We start from the raw sequence: 26724 nt of genomic DNA on the forward strand, positions 1-26724 counted from the left end.
CCTAGGTGACATTAGGGGTCTTGGAGACCCCTGATGTCTCCATAAAGAGGACCTGTCACATATTTTGCTATCACATAGAGGGGTTTCTTAGTCCCCTCTGTGATAGCAATAAAGTTAAGTGAAGAAAAAAATAGGCAAATAAATTAACGTTTCCCCCCCAAAAAATGTTAAGTTACACTCAAAAAAGAATTTAAAAAAAACAATTTTAAAAAAAAAGTCCCCACCCCTACATACACGCATGTAAGCATGCGTCATGTGCGCATACCTGTGAAAACGACGATTGCGCCCATTACGCGCACATGTTACATATCGCCGTGAACGTCGCAATGAGAGCAATTATTTTAGGGCCATTAATCACTGATAACACTAAACTGATGAGCTGCAAAACCTTTTAAAGTGTCGCCTATGGTCAATTTTGGGTATGCTAGTTTTTTGCGATTTCGCGGGTGCGCGCAATTTTTAAGCTTGACATGTTTGATGTCCATTTATCCGACGTGACCCCGTCTTTTATATTTTACCAAAAAGTTGTGGTAATAATAAATGTTTTATAACATAATGTAAAAAAAACTTTTTTTTTTCAAAATTTTCAGTAATTCTTCCTGAATATAGTAAAAAATAAACCCCCCCAGTGGTGATTAAATACCACCAAAAGAAAGCTCTATCTTTCCCCAAAAAATGGTATAAAATTCATATCAGTACAGTGTTGCATGACGGAATAAATGTCAGTCAAAGTACCGCAGCGCTGAATACTGAAAAATGGCCTGGCCAGGAAGGGGGTACAAACACCTGGTCAACAAGTGGTTAAAATGTTAATCTCCTTTTGTATAATGCATTCTCCAGGCAAAACTTTTATTTAGGCCTGGTTCACACCTGGCCGTTTTACAGCGCGTTCCTACGTGCTGTAAAACGCTCAACATGTGAAAACCAATGATTGCCAATGGGCATGGTTCCCACCTGGGCGTTTTACAGCGTGTACGAACGCACTGCAAAACGCCCTACGCCCAAAGAAGTACAGGAGCTTATTTGTGGCGTATTTGACGCACGTATCCATTAGGATACAGCCGGATAGCCCTCGGAAACGTGCGTTTGTCGAGCGTTTCTTTTAGGGCTGCAACAACTAATCGACATAATCGATTATAATCGATTATTGAAAAAGTATACCGCAAATCGCGGTAAAAACGTGTGGCACGGAACGTGCGGCAAACGCGCATATTACATAGTTACATAGTATTTGAGGTTGAATAAAGACATTAGTCCATCAAGTCCAACCTATTAGGATACCGTACGCCTAGGTGTAAACCCAGCCTTACCCTTGCAGTGAGGCTACCCCCGCATTCCAAGGGTTAACTGCTGTTTTTGTCTAGCTGATAGAATCAAAAAAGGTGTACTCACCCGAACCTCTGAGCCAGGTGGCTGTCACAGCCCTCTCTCCAGCCTGTCTCCTCCTATGCTGCAACAATTTTATGTGTCTTGGCATCCTCACATTCAATACACAGTGTATTGGACATAATGACTCGAGGATCCTTAGACCGCTGCAGCGGAGGGGAAGAGACACTGGAAGTACTGGTCTAATTGCAAGTCAGCTCAGAGGATTAAGTATAACTTTATTATTTTAGCACCTAGACGAAAGCAAGTTTAGCACCACTGCAAAGGTTAATAAAAGTTTTGCCTGTAGTTGTTATTTAATGAAAACACCTGTGTTTACTGACCTCAATAGCTCATGAGGAAATTTACAAACACGTGGATGACTCATTAGCAGTGTCTCATCCCTTGGGTGGGTGGATCAGTCTTTAGTTCCAATCAGACAAATGAAACCTCAACTGTCTCTTTAGCTATCTCATAGTGCGCCGTGAGTTCTTAGTCATGTTTTATATTGTACAAAACAGGGTGTATATAGATCAGCTTCTCAACCACAGTTCTGCAGAACCCTAAGGTTCCTCCTTTGGTTGCTAGGACTTCCTCGAGCAATGAGCCATTTCTGCCTCTCCAAAAAGTAGCAGCTGACACCAAAAATGTTTTTAGCTATCTGTAAGCGGGGCATTCTTTCACAGAATATTGGTGTAATGGCCATTCTTCCCACTGACTACCAGTGTAAAGGGGCACTTGATGAGACCCTGTCCACTGACTGTCAATGTAAGCAGGCATTTCTTCTTGCCAAACTATTATTATTCAGTACACAGCAACGCACGTCCGCCGGAATCGGTGTGGCGCTTATAAGTGATTCCAAACTTCAACATACAATAACTAGGAGAGGAAAGCTCAGCCTCCTGTGACAGCGCTGTCTCTGCCCCCACACTGCTCTGCCGGACTGTGATAGGCGGCTGAGCGGTGTGGGAGGAGAGATGCCGGCCACTCACAGCGCTCTCATCCTGCAGCGCTCGGCCGGCTGTCACTTTCTTTTCTCACCGCTGGAACACCGAGCAGCGCCCAGCGGGAGGAAAGAACCAGGGATGCGCCGATGTAACGGCCGAAACATGGCTCTTTCGGCATTATGCCAAAAGTGCCATTTTCGGCCGATATGTTTCGGCGCCGATATATCGGTGCATCCCTATACTAAATATTTTGGGGTCAACTGTTAGTGGTATTAAAACTAAGTGGAAGCAACTGGGAACAACAGAAACTCAGCCACGAAGTGGTAGGCCGCATAAAATGACAGAGCGGGGTCAGCGCATACTGAAGTGCATAGTGCACAAAAGTCACCAACTGTCTGCAGAGTCAATAGCTACAGACCTCCAAACTTTGTGTGGCTTTCAGATTGGCACAACAACAGTGCATAGAGAGCTTCATGGAATGGGTTTCCATGGCCGAGCAGCTGCATCCAAGCCTTACATCACCAAGTGCAATGCAGAGCGTCGGATGCAGTGGTGTAAAGCATGCCGCCACTGGACTCTAGAGAGGTGGAGACGAGTTCTCTGGAGTGACAAATCACTCTTCTCTGTCTGACAATCCGATGGACGTTTCTGGGTTTGGCGGTTGCCAGGAGAACAGTACTTGCCGGACTGCATTGTGCCAAGAACCAACGCACCTAGCGTACAATACCGTGTGCTGTGCGATAGCGTGGATTAAATGCGCAGATCCTGCAAGTTTGTGCAACGCTGTGGTGTGAACAGGCCCTGTCAGTTCTTTATAGTACAATGTACTTTAGCAAAAAGTACTTCAAGGCCACTCAAAAACAATAAAGGTAATTTTAATATTTCAGCAGATGTAAAAAAAAAAAAAAAAGTTATAGGTCCTATGAAACTGGGTCATAGGGCAACGTGCCGTTTTCTCTTTTAATGATTAAATGAATTAGATAGGTCAGGGAGTACACTGCTATAATCTGAGCACACGGTATCAAATTCTGCAAAAAGAATATCTTTCAGCTTAAAGGTAAAGTCCACCTTTAAAAAAAAAAAAAAATACACACATCTTCATAAAAGAAAAAAATCTGCATTATTATTTTTTTTGCATTGGAGCCAGGTGAAATGCTCTGGCTCCTGCAGACTTTCCCTCCCATCCCTGTCTGTACCTCGGGATGAACATTCAGAATAAATGGACTACACTTATGGTGATATCAATGCACTTGTATTACACTGAGAACTACAAGTCCCTCTTCCGTGGTGGCTGATGAGACTTATAGTTACTCCATTCACAGATCCTGTCTAAGGGTCTGTGAATGGATGACGCGACCAGAGCCAAGGTGTGGTGTTACCATGTTTTACGTTACACCTTGAATATGGGTGTAACATAAAACATGGTTAGAAAGGTAAACTTCGTCTTTAATTCAATATTTCCCTTGTTTTTCTGACTAAAAATCATGTTTTATTAAATCTCCCATTGTTTGTTGTTTACCTTGAGAACAATAGGATTTTTAGATTGTAAGCACTCAGGGGCAGGGCCCTCCTTACCATCTTGTCTTGAATTGTATTGTGATTGTAATGTCTTCCTTATATTGTAAAGCGCTGCGCAAACTGTTGGCGCCATATAAATCCTGTATAATAATAATAATAATAATCGATCAAGATATATGCTGTTATTCACCTCCCATTTTGTTCGAAAAAATTACATTTTGACTGACGTGATGAAAAAAGTGAAAGAGGTGGAATGGAAAATCCTAACAGTGAATGGGATTCTCATTCAGGAAATGCAATTCATGGCATTATCGAATGTTCTGACAAGATTATTCATATGAACGTTCGTGCAAAACTCTAGCAGTGTAGACCCAGCTTTAGACCACCTCGGGGTGGAGGAAATATCATGAGTTCAGTTTTTGAAAGGTTGAGTTTTAAGAAATGTTGTGACATCCAGACTGATATGTCATTTAGTAGATTAGTGACACGCAAGGACACTGAGGGGGAGAGTTGTGGAGTGGAAAGATAAATTTGAGTGTCATCCGCATAGAGATGGTATTGGAAGCCATGTGAGGTTATTAGTTGACCAAGGGAGGAGGTGTAGATGGAGAAGAGGAGGGGTCCAAGGACAGAGCCTTGGGGGACCCCTACAGAAAGAGGAAGAGGAGGGGAGGAGTTAGAATTGTAGGTGACACTGAAGGAGCGCGTACATAAGTAGGATGAGAACCATGAGAGAGCAGAGTCTTGTAGGCCAAGCGAGTGGAGTTTTTTGAGGAGCAGCGGGTGGTCAACAGTGTCAAAAGCAGCAGAGAGGTCTATCATTATTATCATTGCTTGCTGGAAGCAGTGCATGGTGGGCTACGTAGTCTTGAGAAATTGAGATTGCATCACATCATGCAGCAGGGAAAGAGATGCAAAGCACACTGGGAATCCAGAAAGTTGATGGGCAGATGAAAGGCAGCACTCACTACATAAAAGGGATTTTTTTTCAAGTAAGCTTTGATTGTATTATACACATACTCTAGTATGTACTCTTATTTCAATTAGGGTTGCCACCTGTCCGGTTTTTGAGTCTTGTGTCCGGGTTTCAAGCCAATTGACACCTGGACACAAGACACTAAGTGCCGATAGCGGCATGTAAAATTTTTTGACAGATGCGGCTCTCGAGGTCTCCAGCAAGCGCGGGACCTCAGGCAGCTGCCTCTTTGTGTGAGCCGCAGGTGCGGGTAAACAGGCACCGACCCACACATCTCCTTCTCCGGCTCCTTCCTGACAGCATGCTGCCTGCCTCTGAACCTCCTCTGATCTCCTGGCTGCCTCTCCAAATTGCCGCACATGGTGCTAGAGTGTTCGGGTTTCACTTGAAGAAAAGGTGGCAACTCTAATTACAATGCTAATGTTATAACAGGAGAGTATATGCTGGGACTTTACAACTCCTTTGAAACTGTACTTAAAGAGTCCAGCTAACATTGATTTGCAAGTGCTATGGTGGAAAAAGCCTCAAATATATTACATTCTGATAAAAAAAAAAAAGCAAAAAGAATATACAGACAAAATGTACATATCTCAACTGGACCTCCAATACTAGAACATGATATGAATAAGTACAAGAAAGTAATAGTAACAGTCTAGTAATAATTCATCAAGTCACCTACCTAATAATAAATTACCTCACCTCTTCTGCTTCCATTAACTTAGTAAATGCGGCATGATGGAGTTTATTTTTAGCCGCTGGCAGTGAGTGAGCATTCTGCCCCTTCTGCCACGTAACACAAATGACAAACAGCAGACACTGAGCAAAGACTAGAAGGCTTTAGCTTTTTCCTTAGCAGAGAAAAAGCTTCAAACTTACTGTGAAACTTAGGAGACGGGCCTCAGCTCTGCTGGAATTTTTAGCACAGGGGACTTTAGTCAGCAGATTTCTGAAGGGATTTTTTTTTTTTACAAATCAAAGCTAAGCTGAGTTAGAGGATCGTGTAAGGGTCAGTGCAATGCTTAACCACAGCACAGCTTTACATAGCTGACTGGTTACAGAACAGTTGGGTTGTTGATTTAAAGGGACACTAAACTCAGGAGTTAAATCTTACAAATGCATGCAAGTACCTTAACTAATAGCATAAATGTATCTTATTTGTGTATCACTCAGCTGCAGAGCCTCAGATCATCTCTGAATTGGTGCTGACACTGTCCTTCCTTCTGGAGGGTGGCTACTTTTGTTCCCCATGGTCCCTGAGTGTGTTGTAAAGTAGCCACCACTCCAAGCTCCCTCCCATGATGGACTACAATCTCAATACACATTAATAAACTAAAAGGGTTATTCACAAAGTTGCTGAAGGCAGCCGAGTGAATAACCCACCCGAAGTGAAGTGAGCCGAACGCTGTTCGGCTATTCACTTCAGGCTTATACAGCTGATTTCAGCCGTACATTGGCTTGCATCGGCTGGCATCGGTTCGGAGTTCAACTCAGCGGATCCAACATCTTTATCGGCTGAGCCAAACCTCTGGCAGGCTACTCGCAGCCGTTCAGCCTATTCTCATAGGGGGAGGAATGGCAGTGAGTGAATAGCTGAATGCCACCGAGGATTCGTCCGCCGTACCAGAGCAGAATAGAAAAACAGTGAAAAAAGTTTTTAAAAAAAATAGTAGAATTTTTTTTTCATTAAAAAAAAATTAAAAAAATTAAAGATTATTGAAAAAATAAAAAATAAACGATTGGGCGGAGCTAGCACTGACAGCAAGCTCCGTCCAACTGTTTCCTATTGGACGGGGCCCAGCTAGAGTCTTCTAGCAGGTCCCGGCCAATGGATAACAACTGGGCGGAGCCGGCCATGACATCACGGCCGGCTCCGCCAAGTTGTCATTGTTTAATGACAGTTCAGCATCCCCAGGTAACCTGGGGACGTGCAACTAAGATCACAGCTGGCTCTGCCCAGCTGTCAGTTGCGGGGCTTTCAGCCGGCCAATGGCTGGCCTTTCGCCCCGCTTCGGGTTGCACTTTGCCTCAGTCAAGCTGAAGCATATGCCTTCGGCTCGGCTGAGCTGCTCGGCCAGCTTCGGGAGCTGTACGGGCTATAGTGAATAGCCCGTACAGCAGCCCTTCGGTTCAACTGAACCAAAGAGCTCTGGCGGCCGAGCTACGGCTGATCCTTCGGCTAGCTTTGTGATTAACCCTCTAAATTTAAGGTTGTAGTCCTTTACGGGAGTGATCTGTCTCTCTTTTGTGGCAGTATAAAATTGTTTGCATTTCTTGCTGGCATGCCAGAGTGAGGCGAGCCCCATATGTAAAGTGCACAAATTTGCCCTTGCTCACGCTGACTGCCAAACCACCAGTGCCCATGCATTTTCTACAAGACTCATGAATTGATTGCTGTTGACACTGTAGGTAAAAAGTTTGTTTATGACAAATGCAGCTCTGTTTGCAGACACTGTCCTTCCTTCTGGAGGGTGGCTATTTTTGTTCCCATGGTCCCTGTGTGTGTTGTAAAGTAGCCACCGCTCCAAGCTCGCACCCATGATGGACAACAATCCCACCGTTAGTTTACTAATTTGTATTGAAATTGTAGTCCATCACGGGAGTGCTCATGTAGTGGTGGCTACTTTACAACACACACAGGGAGTGGGACCATGGGGAACAGAAGTAGCCCCCTCCAGAAGGAAGGACAGTATAAGCACCAATTCAGAGATGATTTGAGGAGTGATACACAAATAAGGTACATTTTTGTTAATAGTTAGGGTTAGGGTTGCACAGATACCAAGTACAGTACTCGGTACAAGTATGAGTACATGTACCGATACTTTTGAGCTCCAAGACTAGACTAGAGAAAAATTCAAAAATTAGGAGGCAGCTGTCATTTGTAAGGAGCACACGGAGCTCCTGGGATTTGTACATCTCTGTTTTAATGTACGATTTTGTTTTTATAAATATAAATAAAGGGATGCACAGATACCAGTTTTGCGAGTACGAGAACTGGTACTTGCCGAGTACTTACGAGTACGAGTACTGATACATTTTTGTTTATTGTCATGTGACACTTTTTCTAAAACAATACAGACTAATGATTTCAGGACAGTGGTGGAGTGCCAAAGCCAGGTACCAGCTGCAACCTCTGCAACCCTGGTAGTTCTCATGAAAATGCCAAGTATCAGCACTGGTACTCGAAAAGTATCTGTGCATCCCTAGTTAGGGGTACTTAAATGCATTTATTTATTTAACTCCTGTTGTTTAGTGACACTTTAAAGCTAGAGAAGAAATTGTCATTATTAATAATCAAGTCACTACGGGCATTTTTTAACTGCTTCATAAGTCGTTGTAAAAAGTAATGATGCCAACATACACATAGCAAACAATCAGATTGTTCCAGTTTATAGCATTATTTTTCAGACCGTGGTCAACAGAAATACACAATTTGGTCCCTAGCCACCTTTCTTCAACCAGATGTAGGATGGGATGACACTGGTGGCAGTGGGCAACAGGCAAATTGAATGTTTCTGCTATGGCTCGTCCAAACTAATTAGGACTAAGTATGGTACTTATGAGCTTTGCATTACTAATGATGCATAGGTAGAAATCATCTTGCCTTAATGTTCCAATGTCATTATCTTGGGTGCCTTCCTGTTCATGAATGGAGCAGCTGTATAACTGTAGTTATACACTAGACTAGCTTTTCTCAACAAGGGTTCCTCCAGAGGTTGCTAAGGGTTCCTTGAGCGGTGAGCAGATTGGCTGAAGAAGCCTAAAGTTACCTGCATATTTCAGAAGCTAACATCACTTGGTAGAGCCATTGGAGTGGGACCAGTGGAGCCACACCCTCCACACTCAGATAAGTAAAACTTTGATGCTCAGGATCTTTTTAGCTGTCTGTGATGTGGGAATTCTTCCCCTGATCACCAAAGTAGAGATCATTCTTCCCAAAACCACCAATGTAAGGAAGCATTTCTCCCAGAGGACACCAATGTTAGGGAGCATTAATCCCAAAGACCACCAATGCAATGGGTATTCTTCCTAGAGACCACTAATGTAAGGGAGCATTCCTCCTGGAGACCACTAATGTAAGGGAGCATTCCTCCTGGAGACCACTAATGTAAGGGAGCATTCCTCCTTAATGTAATGTAATGTAATGTAAGGGAGCATTCCTCCTGGAGACCACTAATGGAAGGAAGCATTCCTCCTGGAGACCACTAATGTAAGGAAGCCATCCTCCTGGAGACCACTAATGTAAGGAAGCATTCCTCCTAGATACCACTAATGTAAGGAAGCATTCCTCCTGGAGACCACTAATGGAAGGAAGCATTCCTCCTGGAGACCACTAATGTAAGGAAGCCATCCTCCTGGAGACCACTAATGTAAGGAAGCATTCCTCCTAGATACCACTAATGTAAGGGAGCATTCCTCCTGAAGACCACTAATGTAAGGGAACATTCCTCCTGGAGACCACAAATTGAATGTAATGTAAGGGAACATTCCTCCTGGAGACCACTAATTTAAGGAAGCATTCCTCCTGGAGACCACTAATGTAAGGAAGCATTCCTCCTGGAGACCACTAATGTAAGGAAGCATTCCTCCTGGAGACCACTAATGTAATATAATGTAAGGGAGCATTCCTCCTGGAGACCACTAATGTAAGGAAGCATTCCTCCTGGAGACCACTAATGTAATATAATGTAAGGGAGCATTCCTCCTGGAGACCACTAATGTAAGGAAGCATTCCTCCTAGATACCACTAATGTAAGGAAGCATTCATCCTGGAGACCACTAATGTAAGGAAGCATTCCTCCTGGAGACCACTAATGTAAGGAAGCATTCCTCCTGGAGACCACTAATGTAAGGAAGCATTCCTCCTGGAGACCACTAATGTAAGTAAGCATTCCTCCTGGAGACCACTAATGTAAGGGACATTCCTTCCACTGCCCACTAATGTTAGCGAGCATTCCTCCTAGAAACCACCAATGTAAGGGGCATTCCACCCACTAATGTAAGGGAGCATTACTCCCAGAGACCACCAATGTAAGGGACATTCCTCTTACTGCCCACTAATGTAAGTGATATACAGTATCTCTGAAACTGAAAAGTGTAAAGAGGCCTGTCTCCACTGACCAGTAATGTAAGGGGGCACATTTATTTTATCATGATTTGTTTAATTTTAATATCATTCATTGATATTCCTGAAAATTATTTTGTTGTATAGAGCAGAATTGTGATAAAAAGCATTCTGCTTTGGGTGTCATATATTATAGGGCTGTCACATTCTTTATTTGTTTTTATTTATTATTATATCTACAACTTACTAATTATGCAATAATACTTCTAAGAAAAGTTCTCTAACACCCCATTCACACCTAGGCGTATTGTAATATGCTCGTCTGTCACGCGGGTTTTTTACCGCGATCCGCGGTAAAAAAGTTGCGCGACCGTCGCACGATTCCAAAGGCTACTTGGCTGTATCCCAATGGAAAACGCCCTACAAAACGGCCCAAAATAGTCCCGGGACCTTTTCAGGCGTGGGCCGTTTTTTAGGGCGTTAGGGACGGGCGGAAATACGGCGAGGTGGGAACGAGGGCATTGACTACAATGCAATTTATATTTTTGACCGTTTTGTAGAGCGTTTGTCGATCGTAGAACGCCCTACAAAACGGTCAGGTGTGAACGAGGCCTAAGACCTGATTATTATTTTAAGGATTCCTCCAGGGTAAAAAGGCTACATTATACTGACACTGGTGTTCACAGCACTGGGATGTGTGCACCGTTGTATTGGCAATTGCATTGGAACTAAATGAACAACATGCAGGAAATTGAGAGTTAATACATTCTAAAAGGGGGGCAGACAGTGGTTTTGATTAGTGTGTTTTGGTACAGTTGGAACACAGCTGTATGAACAAACCTCACATAAAAAATGGAAGATGAAAAGAAAATGAAGCAATAAAAAAGACAGAAAAAAGTAGTAAAGAACATATTAAAGCCAGATAATACAGAGTAAACGTATAGCTAGGGGCCATAGGAAAGCAGCAATATGAACTGTGAGAAGACCGAGGAAAAAAGACAACAGAGCGTTACATATTCTGAGCAAATAACTAGTCACAAGTATTGCCTGTGGGCTCCCTGCAGCTAATATTTCCCCATTACTGACTTACCATGCCTTATTCTGCCTTGCATCTCTGTGTGGAGGCGACCATCCTGGTAGAGGAAGGATTTTACTTCCTTACGTCAAAGCTGCCTCTCCAATGACTGGTGATCTGATCACTCACTGGTGGGGGTAATGATCAAGAAGCAGCAGGACAGGAGAAGCATACATCCACAGAATGAATAAATGAAGCATAAGCAAGGAGATCCTTGCACTGCAGGTCCTCAGGTACAGCTTTCACTCCAGAAAGCCCCTAAAAGAACAGTGAGCAGCACAGCAGTGGCACCACCAAATCTCATGAGAGTAGCTGTCAGAGGCTGCAGTGCCTTAGATCTGTGGTCCCCAACCCCCGGGCCGTGGACCGGTACCGGTCCGTGGATCAAATGGTACCGGGCCGCCCAAGGAACGTGTGCGACTTTCCATGGACGAGAGGTTTAAGGCCGTGACACACTGCAGGCGAAGCAGCGCGGTGCACAGGCGAGCGGCGACTCGCAGTCCTTCGTCTGCAGTGTGTCTAGTGAGTTCCAATCCCCCGCTCTGCCCGGCGACAGCGTGCGTAGCGCAGCGTCGAATCTCAGATTGCAGGTATAGGGCTATTAGGCTAAAGAACAGCACAGTTACATGTCAGGAAGTTCACTGATATTTTCCAGGAGGGATTAAAGCAAAATGTAGATTTTTATTAGTGTACTGCTTAGACACAAATAACATTTCTTGATGTTTATGTAGCGCTCACCCCCGAAGGAGCAGCTGGATGATCGGGTCTTCCATAGCCTGTCTAGGGATTATTAAAACACATTGCTACCCCAAAAGCACTTACCACTTCCAGTGGTTACCGACGGATTGAAGTCCAGACAATAGATCCAAGATGATTATCTTTTATTTCTGAAACTCCAGTGAGAGAGGGAGAGGGTCAGGCACATCCCGGATGAAGGCAGATTCTTAGTACTTGAAATAGAGCATAGTAACTGCTGCCAACACAGACTTGGACCTTTAAGCCGTACCGGCAATCTGTGTGGAGAACTTCTGGCAAGCAGTACTGTTAATGGTCTTGTTCAGATTCAACCCCAACATGAGTGGCTGACCACTGGGCGTCCAGGCTCAGGCCCAGTGTCCAGGCTTAGGCCCCAGGCTTGGGCCTAACCTATTCTGTCTCTCAGCAGCAGGCATCCTGCCCCCAGGAAGGCCCCTGCGGGAGGGAAGAGACCTTTCTGAATATGAGAAGTATAATTTGCATATGATGAATTGGTATGCTTGAATTCTGATTATGGCAAATGAGAATATATCTTTGTCAAAGCTACATATACTGTAAAATGCGTGGAACCTCTCACAGCTCAAATAAGGAATACAATGCACATTTTTAACAGTCCATAATATATCCAGATTATTGTTTCTAATGCCTAAAGTTTAAACTTCAACACATATTAAAAACACAAATAATCACAGCAACTGGATATATTTTTTTTAATGCAACTAGGTACGTACCTGAACTTATTTTGCAACCTCCCTGTGGAAGGTTGGGTCAGTACTAGCAGCCAATCAGTTCTGCTACATAAAGATAGGTTGACAAGGAACAAGTTGACAGGAGGAGACAACAGAGTGAGCAGAGTGTTCCAGTCTGCTGCTGCTCATTCACTGTCCATTCACCATTTTAAAAATGTATAAACCCTGCAAAAGAAAAGACTTATTACTCACCTGTCCCACCGCCCCTTCCTTACTCCTTTGCTTTCCTGCAGAGCTATGGCCTAGTGCATTGGTCGCTTGCATGTTCCGCTGTGTGTTGTGGTTCCGTTCACCACTATACTTTATCACTATTGTGTCTTGTAGTTTTGTAGGGGCAAGCGACTTAAACCACAACGCTGGTTGGGGAATGAGGAATTTGATACACCCAGCAGAGGAGGAATGGGGTATTGTTTTTCACTTTTAAAATGGCAACAGAGTAATTGTAACAGTGGAAGTGTCGTCATCCTCATTACTTTGCTGTGTGACAGAGCTGTGTAAATCTCAGTACTCAATGGACAGATATCCAATGAATTTGGCTGGTAAAACAGCTCACATAGATGTATTATAGTTGCACGGTGATGAAATGGATAGTGCTTCTGCATTGCAGCACTGGGGGTCCCTGGTTCAAATCCGGGTCAGGTCACCATCTGAAAGGAGTTTGCATGTTCTCCCTGTGCATGTGGGGGTTTTCTCCCACACCCCAAAGATATGCTGGAATGTTAATTGGCACCTGTCTAAATTGGCCCTGTATGTATGTATGTGAGATGCTTCTTAAGGGCAGGGACTCATGTGAATGTGCTATTTGTAAAGTCCTGCGTAAAATTGTCAGGGCTATATAAATACCTGTAAAAAATAAATAAAAAATATGTTTGCCTGGAGTTTAATTTTCTGCTGAAGTAAAAAAAAATGTTTGGGGTTAATTTTCTTTCTTTTTGTACAAGTAAAGATGTAATCGACTATAAGATGAAGATCCTTGTACTAGACATACGTAAGTGCGCATTTCAGAAACTAATGTAAGCTGAGTAAACCTTTACTGAAGGTTTGCTTTAACTAACCCCTAACTTAAAGTGTATTTCCACTTGTGCAGTCAAATTTGAGAAAACTTTCTATATATGTCCATTAAGTGTTCCTATTCACAAGTCATACTGAAATATAACTTTATAAAAAAATTCTTACCTTTTAGATGTTTTGTTAAATCAGGCAAGATGGCTGATTCCAGGTTTTTCTGAGCTCTTTCACATGATCTGTCCTTATAGAAAGACTTGCGACTGAAATTTGAGGATTATATTTATCTATAAGCTTCATTAACATACAATGGGAAAGAAGTGGAAGCAAGAGAAAATGTTAACCCTTAAAACCCTAACCGCAAGTAAAAACGATATAAACTGCAATAAGCATTTCTTTTTTTATTCGCTCATGTTATGTGAATAATAACAAATATAAAATAGGTGTCACCCAATTTGCCTGTGAAAATGGAAATACACTTTAAGCCTTAAAGAAGAAGTACAGTTAAAATTTTGACACGCGGCCTCGTGGACACTGATGGCGTGGAGGCTTGGAGCGCGAAACGCGTTGAGAATTACTATTCCTAATACAAGAAGAGGCATTTGTGCGCTGTATGAGTACAAGAACATGTTACACCGATTATGTTTGCTATGGTTGCCTAGCCTCATACTATAATTCTGGAATAGTTTATTTGGAGATCGGTTTTGTTTCTTCTTTCTGAAATGTGCACATATCAATCATGTTTTTAAATATTCGTAACCTTTGTATAATAAAGAATTTCTGTTTTACCATGTTGTAATTTCTTGGTTTTGTCACTTGGTACCTAAAAGCCCCACTTTTTCTTTCCTGTTTGATTTGATATTTAGGGGTGTGGTATCTTATATTCAGGATCTGGTCACGATAATTTGATTTAAAATGACCTAACCCTACCTACCGTGTTTCCCCGAAAATAAAACACTGTCTTATATTTTTTTGGCTCCAAAAAAAACACACTAGGTCTTATTTTTGGGGTAGGTCTTATTTTTATTTTATTTGTTAATGTACAACAATCCACACTTATTGTAGTAATTGCAAGAACTTGCGCTATTGGAAATTGGGGATAATAAGATATTAAAAATGATAAAATATAAATACAAGTAAGAATTGATAAAAAATATGTGAAATTTAGTTGTTCTAGAAGGGTGTGGGAAGCTGCTGGACTAAAGGCACTCAGCCCCTATTAGGATGTATTTTCTTAAAACGTACAGCGCTAGCCGTCCTTCAGAGGTGAATATAAGAAATCAAACGTTAGGATCAAGGTTTGAAGTATGCAATTGAAGAAAATATAAGGAAAAATAAATAAATCAAACATTCAGTGAAGGGGTGTATCTCAAATACTCAATATCTTGAATTTAAATCAATGTGAATGGTTGTGTATAACAAATTATAGTCTATAAAATAATCAAATGATGTATGAAATTATCTAATAAATGTTAATAAACTGTGATAAGCTGTGAATATATGTATCAAGTGTGGGTGATTATTGTTAATAAATAGTGAATAAACAAACAATGTGTAACCATTTAAATAAAATGAAATAAACTTCTATCGATGTATATGTGAATAGTCCAAATCTTTTGTAGTTTTTTAAAGTCTTTAAAAATCCATAAATGTAAGACACTTCCACAGTGAAAATTCAGTGCAATAATGTGTCCAACGAAAATCCAAAAAAAGGAAGGAAGAACCGACGTGAGAATAGGCCCGTCCCCTACCAGGGGGCGGGCCTATTCTCACGTCATTTGATCCAGTCTAAAGGAATCACGCCTTTAGACTGGATCAAAGTCGGGCCTTTAGACTGGATCAAAGGGGGCGGGCCTATTCTCACGTCATTTGATCCAGTCTAAAGGAATCACGCCTAAAGTGATCAGCCGGCTTTTTAAAAAAATATATTTTAGCGCTCTTTTTAACTTGTATGCTGTATGATCATAATAAACCTAGGTTTTATTACGCTATGAGCGTATGTTTTATCTCTATTATTATGTGATTGGATATCCCACCGGAGGGACCCCTAAAATACGAGGATACTCCGTTTAAACACTACGGGTAAACGGGAGACCTTTCCTTCCCTGAAGCCTGGTCTAGCGTGGGAATTAAAGACGGAGCTCCAGGCTTACCTTGATGAAACAAACGTGTTTAACATCTTCTGATCTGGTGAGTGCATTCCCTTGAGGGGATTTTCTCCGCATTTTTTCTTCATTTTTTCTTCGGTTCTTCCTTCCTTTTTTTGGATTTTCGTTGGACACATTATTGCACTGAATTTTCACTGTGGAAGTGTCTTACATTTATGGATTTTTAAAGACTTTAAAAAACTACAAAAGATTTGGACTATTCACATATACATCGATAGAAGTTTATTTCATTTTATTTAAATGGTTACACATTGTTTGTTTATTCACTATTTATTAACAATAATCACCCACACTTGATACATATATTCACAGCTTATCACAGTTTATTAACATTTATTAGATAATTTCATACATCATTTGATTATTTTATAGACTATAATTTGTTATACACAACCATTCACATTGATTTAAATTCAAGATATTGAGTTTTTGAGATACACCCCTTCACTGAATGTTTGATTTATTTATTTATACTTATATTTTCTTCAATTGCATACTTCAAACCTTGATCCTAACGTTTGATTTCTTCTTTCACCTCTGAAGGACGGCTAGCGCTGTACATTTTAAGAAAATAAATCCACACTTATTCATGTACAAAAATATGGTGATCAGAGCAATCAGGGGCGCCGTACCTTTCCAAGAGCAATTTGCTAACCAATCGCTGGCCAGAATGAGCGAAGCGCGCTTTCACTATCGATTCCTCACAGGCGAGGTGCATTTGGTATCACTCCGCCTGTGACAGGAGTCGGCGCTATAGAGGAGGCATCGGCTTATGCGGCTCTGCTCCCTCCGGTGCCGCCTCGCTTCCTCTATCGCTGGCTTCGTTGTCACCGCTGATTCTCTCCTGCGGCTCTTCAAGTTCCTCCTTATGCCACCACCGACCCTGGGAATGGTCACAACTAGGTCTTATTTTCGGGGTAGGTCTTATATTTTAGCAATTCCCAAAAATAGTACTAGGTCTTATTTTCAGGGTAGGTCTTATTTTCAGGGAAACAGGGTAACACTCAACCCAGTCATATCCTTAAACCTATTGTTCAAATTAAAACCAATATTATATAGACAAAAATAGTATCATAACAATGAATATAATATTATGGTGTTGATATAACATAAAAAGGTTCTTGATCCAGAATTGATGATGCTATAAAATTTTGCGATGAATCATTAAATTCAGTACTGTTGAGAAAGTCAATGTCCTGTAAACACGTTGCCCTCCAAAATGGTCCCGGATCCCAAAGTATGCTGGTTAAATCACCTAGTTCTGTTTTGTTCCTGCCGCTAGCAGATAACACTTGAGAGCATATTCTCTGCATGAATGTTCTCTGACCTTCTGAATCCCATAATTACCGGGCTGTGATGTTGACCTTCAGGCCTCAATAATTCTATAGCCTTGGTATTCAGTTTAGTGGGGTCAGTAAAAGCACTGAAGAAAAACGTTCAGAATGACAGTCAGGCAACATGTATTTTTAGAAGGAGAAGTCAGCAAATTTTGTCCAAGCAAATCATTAAAAAATACACCATTTAAAGTGCAAACTTTTTTTTATTCGTTGTGGATAGAGTGGAGAGGGATTAGAACACGTCAGGTTTTTCAGCCCCTCTATTTGTCCTGGTGACTGTTATCACTGAAAGTAAAAGAAAATCCCAAATTTTGGGTTGTCACTAGAACATGAATACCGGTATATGGGAAATCTTCCAATAGGAAGACCTGTTCTGGCAACCCTGCTGACCACCAGAGATTTCCTTCTCTTTGGAGGGATTTTCTCTCACTCCCTGTTGTAGCTATTGACAGTAAGTGAATGGCTCTATTGCTTTGCATAGTGCTTATTGCCCAATTACTGAACATATTTACAGGAGGTGGGGAACACAGCCATTTTTTTTTTTAGTAATTGGTACCAATACCAGATTTCGGGTAGAACTGTGTAAAACAGAACAGAATAAAGGCACTCACTGCTGAGTTTTTGGGCTTCAGAAAATCCCCTGCTGACATTTGGAGAGCTGGAAAACTATATGTCCTTGGAATCACTATTTTTCTTTTTGTTTTCAGTCATTATTTAACTGCTTTATGACTTTACAATTACCTTTTGCCTCTCGTGCTGCTGCTATTCTTCACAACTGCAGTCCAGCTCTCTGATTTTCTTTTTTCCTATAACCCATGTTGCATACAAGCTCCTCCTCGTCTTCATGTCACAGTTAGAAAGAGAGCCTGAGGACAGGGAGTAGGCAGCGTGGAAAGATCCTAGTACCATCACATCTATTGCGACACCACTAAGACAAAAAAGATAAAGTAGACCTGTGCCCAAAACGTCTTTTCTTTTTTCACGGATTGGGTAGTACAAAATGAAACACAAAATGAAACAAAATATCAGAAAATATTACATTAATTTATGAATATTTAGGGCAACTATTCTCAACCAGGGTTTCTTTCAATCTTAGGGTTCCTCCAGAGGTTGCTAGGGGTTCCTTGAGCTGTGGCTGATAGACTTCCCATCTGATGGTGCCTGCAGAGTTCCATGACCATCAGCACTAGGCAAAGCAATATTGTGGTCAAGGGCAAGTTAGTCTGCAACATAGCCTTTTATGACTGACCAGGGAGAAAGGTCTCAGAAATGTTGACCACAGTGGCCATTTTTAATAAGGGCAGATTAATATATTTCCCTTTACTTCCTGAAACTCTGGAAAGATGTGACTAGGCCATGTGACCATGTGCATCATCTCAGGGGAGGAAAATGCCTTTCCCTGAGATCTCATGAGATTACAGATGAGATTTCCCAGCAATGCTCTGCTGATGTAACCTTCCCAGGATACAATGCTTGGGCATGATTACATCACATGTGCTCAAGAGGACCAGGAAGTGGATAAACTGAATTTGTAATTAAATGAAAAATATGCTTGTTTAACAAATGAATGCAAGATTATTTCATATCAGCATGCAGAGCTGCATGCTGATGTGATTTTTAGTCAAGGAGGGGGTAAACTTTAAGCTTGGGGGCCTGAATAGACTTCCAATGCAGTAGCATAAGATAAACAGTATTTGTGACCTAACAAGTCTTCTAGAAAGTCCATGTTCCGTGAGTTTAATGTAATTCCTTATTGCATATTTGGTGTTTAGCATTCTTGTCTCGCACTGCTAGAGTCCAGGCTTAAGGTCCTACCAGGGCTCTAACTGTGTGGTGTTTGTATGGGCTTTCTTCTCCCACCATGCAAACACATACTGGTAGATTAGCTGACTTGTAACCAAGACTAACCTAGGGTGTGGATGTGTTTGCACATGTATGACTGCGGTAGGGGCATTCAATTGTAAGCTCATCTGGCACGGGAATGTGAACTTTCCTTAGTAGTCTGTAAGCTATTGTATAATACTGTATATGCTCTACACATGGAGTTTCAGGGTTCCAGACACATCATTAATTCTTCTAGATCCTGATGTCTTTTAGGGCCCCAGTGCAATGGTAGTTATACTTCTTGGTCTAACAAAATTAGTACGTTAAACAGTTGCCCGTTCAAGCAGAGCATGTACTTTGTACCAAAATGAATTCCACCATCATGTGCTAACACATGTAATGTGCGTTAATGTATGTTGCAATAATGTACGTTATGGTAACGCACGCATTGTCGCACCTCAGCCAGGTTTGCCCCCCCCCACCCAATCAACATTTTTGAACAGAACTTATGCAGTTCGTTAGATCTGCGTTAGATCAGGTTAGATGAATTGTTGTTGGTGTTAGATCTCACATAGAAGAAGCGGTATTAACAGTTGTTTGAAGGTGGGCACTTACCGGATCTAACATCCCTATTAGCCTGATATTTTTTGGTCTCAAAGTTTAATATGGGGGCTAGCCCCCCACCCCAATTAATCACTTAAAAAGTCTGTAAACAGTTTATGTCCAGTGACGTACATCCGTGTCTGTACGCAAGTATACGCTCGGAGCACTGTTTATCAGTGTACAGTCACTGCCTGTCATGGATTTGTACAGATGGGCTGTATGCAACACCTGTGGCTTCTGGGTGCAGAAATCCGAGTGTTTTATATGGTGTACTGACCTCTGCATCCCTGTGAAGGAGCCTCTAGGTATATTATTCAAATTAATGGGCTGCCTTAAAGGTACATTAAAGTGGAACTACACCCTCCAATCTATCCAGTCACACCTAGGTGACACCTATTACATGCGTGTTACATGCATCTTGTTTTAGCGGTTTTGCACGCGTAACAATAAGCGCAATGCGCTTATCCATTTTCTATTGAGGCTACAGGGACAAAGCGCACTGAAATCTGCCCAAAAGTAGCTCATGTACTATTTCAAGCAACAGGTGTATTTCTGCTTGCGACAAAACTCACAGGTGTGAACGGGGGCCATAGAAATGAATAAGATTCCTTGGGTGAAGCGTTTTGTCGCACAGAATCAGCTACGACAATACGCCTAGGTGTGAGCGGAGCTTACAGCCAAGGAAGGTGCCATCTTGGCCTCTATTTGGATTGCAGTTGCTATGGTGCTGAACAGGCTCCGTTCACACATAGCAGTTTGAAATGCAGCACGGTTTTGCGTGCAGCATGAAAATGCACACATTTGAACCTGCGCACTGTTTCTGCACGTTTGCAGCTACTAAAGCCAGAACGCGTTGAAGTCGCCCAGAATATCGCAATTGTACTGTTTTGTGCAATGCGCATTTTCGTGCAGCGCAGATGTAAACAAGCTACATTGGAATGTATTTGTTTTTATATTTTGCGTGTTTCCGCACGTAGAAAACTGCTAATGTGTGAACGGAGCCTTAGGCCTCATTCACACAGCGTAGTCGGGCTGTACAGATCCGTGCGGCGTGCACGGCTGTTCCCAGGAGCGACAGGTGCGGCGTGTGATTGTACACAGCAGCCTGTTCTTCTCTATGGAAGGACGCGGCCATAAGCTAACTCGAGCTGCACATCTGTACGGGTGTCCATACAAGGACGCAGACAGGATGGATCCTGGGTGTGCGTATGACAGCGTACAGCCGCATCCTCCCATAGGGAAGAACAGGCTGCTGCGTGCAATCACACGCAGCACTTGTCCCTTCCGGGAATGGCCCGATACGGCCGTGCACGCAGCGCGGATCTGTACGGCCCGATTTTACGCTGTGTGAATGAGGCCTTAAGGATTAAAAGTTCGTTTGAGAGCTGAAATAAGCACACTGACAACCTTGCCAGTTGACATGCCTTAAAAGTAACTGTTTTGGTAAACAATAAAGGAAAACTATTTTTTTTGTGCTTTATTGCTGTGATCAAAACCTAACAGAGATTCTAACTTTTTTTCACCACCATCCCAACTAAAAAAAGAGTGCTTGTTGCTTTCTCTTTCTTCAATTTGAGAGATGTCCTATTGCTTTCTGTCCCTCTGACCCTGGAAGAGGAAATAAAGGGAAACAAAGTGTTGCAGAATGACATTTTAATTCAAGAATGAGCAATAATAGAATATGAATACACTATTAATGGTATGTTCACAAATCATAGAAGCCCGGCAAACAAGTTAAAGGAGAACTTTGAGGTGAGTGAAAACCACTCACCTTCATAGTTCGAGCCGACGTGTGACAATGAAGCTGTCACACGTTGGCTCAATAGATTGGGAAGTGAGTGAACGCATACCGTCGATCGCTCACTTCTTGATCATCTCCCTGCAGATAGCGGTGACTGTCAGTTACGGCTCCCCGCAGGGATTCCCCCCTCCCCTCTAGCGCTGAGTGGAGGAATGGATGGGGGAGGGGCGGGTACAGCTGGCTCTGGCTCTAGATAGGCAGAGCCTGCTGTCACTCAGGCAGCTGGGTGGATCTCGACAGTAATGTCGGGATCCGTCCCGACAGTAATGTCGGGATCCGTCCCGACTGCGGCATTCTCAGTATACCATGAGCTGTAGCTCGCAATATACTACTGAGCTTTGGGTCACGGGAGGTCGTTAAAATATGTCCTCCCGTGACCCTTAAGAGAACTTACCCCATACTTCTCTTTTAAATTGGGGTCTAGATCCTCTTTAATGCATGTGTGTGCTAATGCAGTGCAACAGATTGAATGGGGCCTAACACACAGGCCTCATTTCCAGGGACAGCTTCTGGCTGAAAGGATTTGCTCCTTAAAAAAAGGTTGTCCTATATCTCAGTATAAATGAATTGGCTGGGTAGAATATTTCCATGCCTGAGCTCAAACACATAGCAGAGCAGGTAAGTGTCCTGTGAAATAACTGTACAACGTTTGCCAATATAAGACAGTGGATTGTACACAGCGGGAATACAGAAGTTCTCCTTTATTTACTGATTTAGCTCCTAGGTTGTAAAAAACGACCTCTCTGCACCAACTAACCCAGTGCAAGATACGTCTAGGAACGCTTTTGCTCAGCTCTTGTTTCCGCACGGAGCAGAGATTGAACCGTCACGCCGGTGTTCCTTGCTTTGCTGTCCCCCTGGTCAGGGTCACGCTGTGCAGCAGAAATGTACCGCAGGGTTGTGCTGACCCTATACGCGGGCGGCCGGGGACGTACAGCTGGGGCTCTCACCGCCAGCAGGTACAGTTTATTGTGTCTCAGATGTCTGCTGTACGGGTCGGGAGGGTGGAAAGAATCCGGGTTCAAGCAGTGTCCCATTCAGAAGGGCCACACTAGTGGCCGAGAGCTGCAGGCAATGCTGTGTAACCCGGTCACGTCCTGGGGTTATTCGTCTCCGACTTTCATTTGCCATATGCTGGTGTTTTGGGTCATTGACTCAAAAGTATAGGAGCCAGACACAGCCAGGCAACAATGGCTTTTGCTATGACAGGTGCTCTTTAAAGTGGGTCAGTTTATCCATTCAGGACAAAATAACAGGTTCTCTTGAAAGAACACCTCTCCGCTTGAAGCAGAGCAGTACTTGCTATCCGCCGCTGATGACATCAAAGCCATCGCTTGCCTCTCCGTCTGCTGGTGCTGCCTCTTCTGGGTCCCATGTTGCTCATCTGTACACCATCCCTAGCACCCGGCTGTGTTCCCAGCATGGCTAGAGTCATAGTATTGCATTGCGGTGGATTGGTTCACTGCGGTGCTATACATATCTGAATGACAAGGAAGCGCACCTTCCCAATGTATGGCAATGCAGTGGTGCGCTGTGTTGCTAAGAACGGTGCATGCACCTCTTTTGTGCGTTAGGTATGCTGTTAATTACTATGGTAGAGAAGGTGGGGGGAAGCGTTTTTGTCTCCTCTGCTAAAACTAGGGATGTACGGATACTAGTATTGATTTTGAGTATCTGGGCAAGTACTCGTCTAAATGCTCCTGTACCGCAACTAATGGTCAGAGGGAGATCTCCCTGTCACTGGCAGTGCTGAACGAGCATGGAGTTGGCTTCCTTTGCAATCAGGAAACCAGGCGGTGGGTTATGACCCGGCTTCCCGATTGACTAGGCAGCCTAGTTTCCTAACTAATCAGGAAGCTGGGCGGCACGTCATGAGCTGCCTCCCGGCTTCCTGATTGGTCAAGTGGCCAAGCTGCCTAGCAACAAGCGAAGCCGGCTTCCTAGCCAATGAGGAAGTGGGGAGGTGCGTCATGACATGCCGCCCAGCTCTTTGATTGGCTAGGAAGCCGGCTTTCACTTGTTGCTAGACAGCCTGACTTCCTGACCAATCAGGAAGCCGGACAGCACTTCATGACTCACTGCCCGGCTTCCTGGTCAGGAAGCCAGGCAGCCTTGGCAAGTGAAACCGTTGTTCTTTCGATAGAACAACGGCTTCGCAGGCAATCAGGAAACCCACTTCCTGGCTTCCTGATAATCTGGGCACACGGCACTGGTACTCGGTATCGGTAAGTAACCGAAAAAAAGATGACGGTACTCGATATCGAAAAACCGATATTGGTGCATTCCTAGCTAAAACAACAGTTTATTGTGTGAAAATTCTAACCTCCTTTAATAAATCAGCCCCATTGTCTCACAACATCCAGCTGTTTCCCTAATTACAAATCCCATCGTGCATCTGCTTCTGGGAGTCATGCCTGTCAGAGTCTTGCAGTGCCTCATGGGACTGATCCACGGTGCTGTGTCTCCAGCTAGGGTGACAGAAGAGAGGAGGGAGTCTAACCCATGTGTGCCAGCTATGGTGGCAGAACCTCCAGCAGTCATGTTTAAAGGTGACGTTTACTTTTCTAAACATGTTTCATGTTACACCCACCAGGGTGTAACATGCAACATGGTCACAGCACCATCACCCTCCCACCTTCTTCTACCTGCAGGCTGTTGGATGTTTTTTTTTATTATTCTGCAAGGCTTCGCCCACACAGCCTCGTCATCCATTCACAGATCCTTTGACAGAGCCTGTGCATGGAGAAACTACTGGTGCCATCAGCCACCATGGCAGAGGGCCTTCTGGTTCCTAATGGAGTACGTGTGTGGTGACATCACTGCACTTGTAGTCCATTCATTCTTCCTCCCGTCCATGTTGTAGAATGTCGGGAGGAAGATTCTAAAGGAGCCAGAGCATTGCACAAGCGATCCACTAATCACGGTGGCAATGCTTTACTGGCTCCCATGCAAAAAGTAATAGCTGCACATTTTTTCTTTTATAAAGATCTGCATTTATTTATTTTTTTAAAGTGGACTTTACCTTTAAGCTACACCCAGGACAGAATAGTAATCTATCTGCGCTATTCACAAAAGGGTGAAGAGTTTGGAGAAGGCGGGAGAAGTGAACACTCTAGGACAACATAGTTGATTTGGAAAAATTCTCCAATTCAGCTCACTTTCCAGTTCGGCTATGTTGTCCTAGATTGGTCACTTCTCCTACCTTCTCCAAACTCTTCACCCTTTTGTGAATAACCCTGTATATTGGTATTTTGGGTGGTTCGGCCTGAACGTTGTGTAGTATAGCATAAATGTGGACTAAGAATTTATTATGTGTAAAAAAACCCTGTAGACCGTGCCCTGTATATGTTTTAGCATTCAGTTATAATTAAGTCACAGATTTATCCCAAAATCTTCCACATAACCCCTAGACAGTGTATGTTAACTCACAACAAAGTTTAATAGGAAGCTGGAGGACCTCCACTACGAGGAACGATTGAGTAAAAATTACATTTGTCCACCTTAGAGAGGAGGAGTTTAAGAGAAGACGTGATCACTGTCTACAAATTTACCAATGGTGACTTTAGTGATGGTAACAAACTGTTTAAAGCCAATTTCCAACTTTGCGGAGTTATTAAAAAAAAAAAAAAAAAAATATGCCAGCAATGTACACTGAGTTACATGAAGCGGACATATGCAGTTGCTGTATAACAACACATAAACATTTTTGTTTTTTTTGGTCCTCTTCATCCCCTCATGGCTCCTTTTTAAAATGGCCATCTCTGTGCTCTGCAAGCAGTCTGTGTAAATTAACACACTCTCGCGTATTCATTAGTATGCATAGTGGCATCCCCCCCATACATTGTATTGACTTGGAAAGGCAGAGCTGGTGTGCAGCAATCCTGTTACAATGACTCTGAGGGAGGGGGTCAGCTGCTTTACAATCCGACCCCCAATGTCAGACTGAGTTTCCTGTGGAGAAAATGTTCAATTTTTATAACTCTGGCCAACTAAAAAAGTCCTTAAAAAACAAAAAAAGCCAGCAATGTGAGTAATGAAAATGTGCTCACATGTACACCATTACTGCACCTCTACATTACCACAATAAATGCTAATCACTTACAAAGGTGGAAATGGGCTTTAAGGTGGCTGATGAGGACACACGGCTACTTTTGGATGAAATGAGGTTTAATCTGAAATTGCTGGCAATCAGGAAGCCGGGAGGCAGGTCATTACTTGCCGCCTGGCTTCCTGATTGGCCGGGAAGCCGGTGTCCTGGAAAATCACAATCGAGCTAGCCAAACACCATGCTACCCGGCTTCCTGATTGCCAGAGAAGCCACCTTCATGCCACTGAAAGCACCAGTATCGGTGCTGGGTATCTGCGAGTACCGAAAGCAGAATATCGGTACTCATCGATACCGAAAATAACGGTATCGGTGCATCCCTAGTGGGTTAGATGTTAAAGGTTAATGTAAGGTTTAGGTTAAGATGTAAGCATTAGCATAAGAGAAAATATTAGGTAATAAGGGCTCATGTCAGGGGGCAGGTAAGGGTAAATGTTAACATGTTGATAAGTGTTCGGAATGGGCAATGAACCAAGTGTCCGGCACCTAAAAATAAAGTACAAGGTTGACATAGGCCATATCTGCACATTAAAAAAAACTTCCACTCATGGACCTTTTATGACTAATGCAATGTATTAAATATATGCAAATATTATTTTCTTATGAATTTGTAGAAATGCTTGATAAGGCTTCACAGAAAAGTATTTTTCTCGTAGGTATCCAGATCACATTCTGAAGTGCTTTTCTCTCGGAAGTGCGCACTCCTCTGAAAAGAAGCCACCTGAGACACAAGTCAGCTCTGACCCCGCTGTAGAAGGAAAGAAGCCATCTGAGACCCATGTCAGCTCTGACCCCGCTGTAGAAGGAAAGAAGCCACCTGAGACCCATGTCAGCTCTGACTCCGCTGTAGAAGGAAAGAAGCCACCTGAGGTACATATCAGCTCTGACTCCGCTGTAGAAGGAAAGAAGCCACCTGAGGTACATATCAGCTCTGACCCAGCTGTAGAAGGAAAAAAGCCACCAGAGAAACATGTCAGCTCTGACACACCTGCAAAAGGAAAGATGGACATGCCGCACAAGGAAGAGTCCTCCCAGCAACCAAAACGAGACACTTTGTTAAATGTCATAAAGGGCATGAAGGTAGAAGTGAGTGCTAAGAGCAGGTTACAGCCAAAAAAGCACTGGAAAAAGGAACAACTGATGGTGAAGGAGAATATGGAAGGATTGGAAAGTTCCAGCAAGTCGTTTCAGATGGCATCAAAAGCAAAGCAGCCTAAGGAGTAAGTTATAGATAAGGGAATAAAATAATATCATGGTACCAAAGAGTTTTTATGTAAGATATGGATGATTGTGGCTCTGCATTGACCACCTTAGTACTGGATCAAATTTTTTTTACATTTTTGCACACACATGCTAAAATCTGAATTTTTGGATAGAAAATGACTTTAAACCCCCAAACAATTATATATTTTCTGAAAACATTTTTAGGGAAA

The 26724-nt window shown here is 42.9% G+C and overlaps 2 protein-coding genes across 4 annotated transcripts in view; one reads left to right on the forward strand and one right to left on the reverse strand.

The window, feature by feature from the left end:
• Positions 1–17729, reverse strand: part of SLC25A15 (solute carrier family 25 member 15) — a 44623-nt gene extending 26894 nt beyond the window's left edge. Inside the window, exon 1 of one of the 3 annotated variants that reach the window (XM_018556469.1) lies at positions 17700–17729. The gene's annotated coding sequence lies outside the window, so the exon portion shown is untranslated. Of the gene's footprint in view, positions 1–5485; positions 5513–5682; positions 5794–17699 lie in introns of those variants that run through there. The other 2 variants (XM_018556468.1, XM_018556470.1) reach the window with 2 other exon arrangements.
• Positions 17730–21967: 4238 nt separating this feature from the next.
• LOC108787019 (extensin-1-like) lies at positions 21968–26515 on the forward strand. The gene is made up of 2 exons (XM_018556450.1): positions 21968–22145; positions 25948–26515. The coding sequence occupies exons 1-2, from the start codon at positions 22072–22074 to the stop codon at positions 26513–26515; spliced, it is 642 nt and encodes a 213-aa protein (XP_018411952.1). The 5' UTR covers positions 21968–22071.
• Positions 26516–26724: the final 209 nt, after the last annotated feature.

Source organism: Nanorana parkeri, unplaced genomic scaffold (genome assembly GCF_000935625.1).
Source record: "Nanorana parkeri isolate BGI_ZX_2015 unplaced genomic scaffold, ASM93562v1 scaffold238, whole genome shotgun sequence".
NCBI classification, from domain to species: Eukaryota; Metazoa; Chordata; class Amphibia; order Anura; family Dicroglossidae; genus Nanorana; species Nanorana parkeri.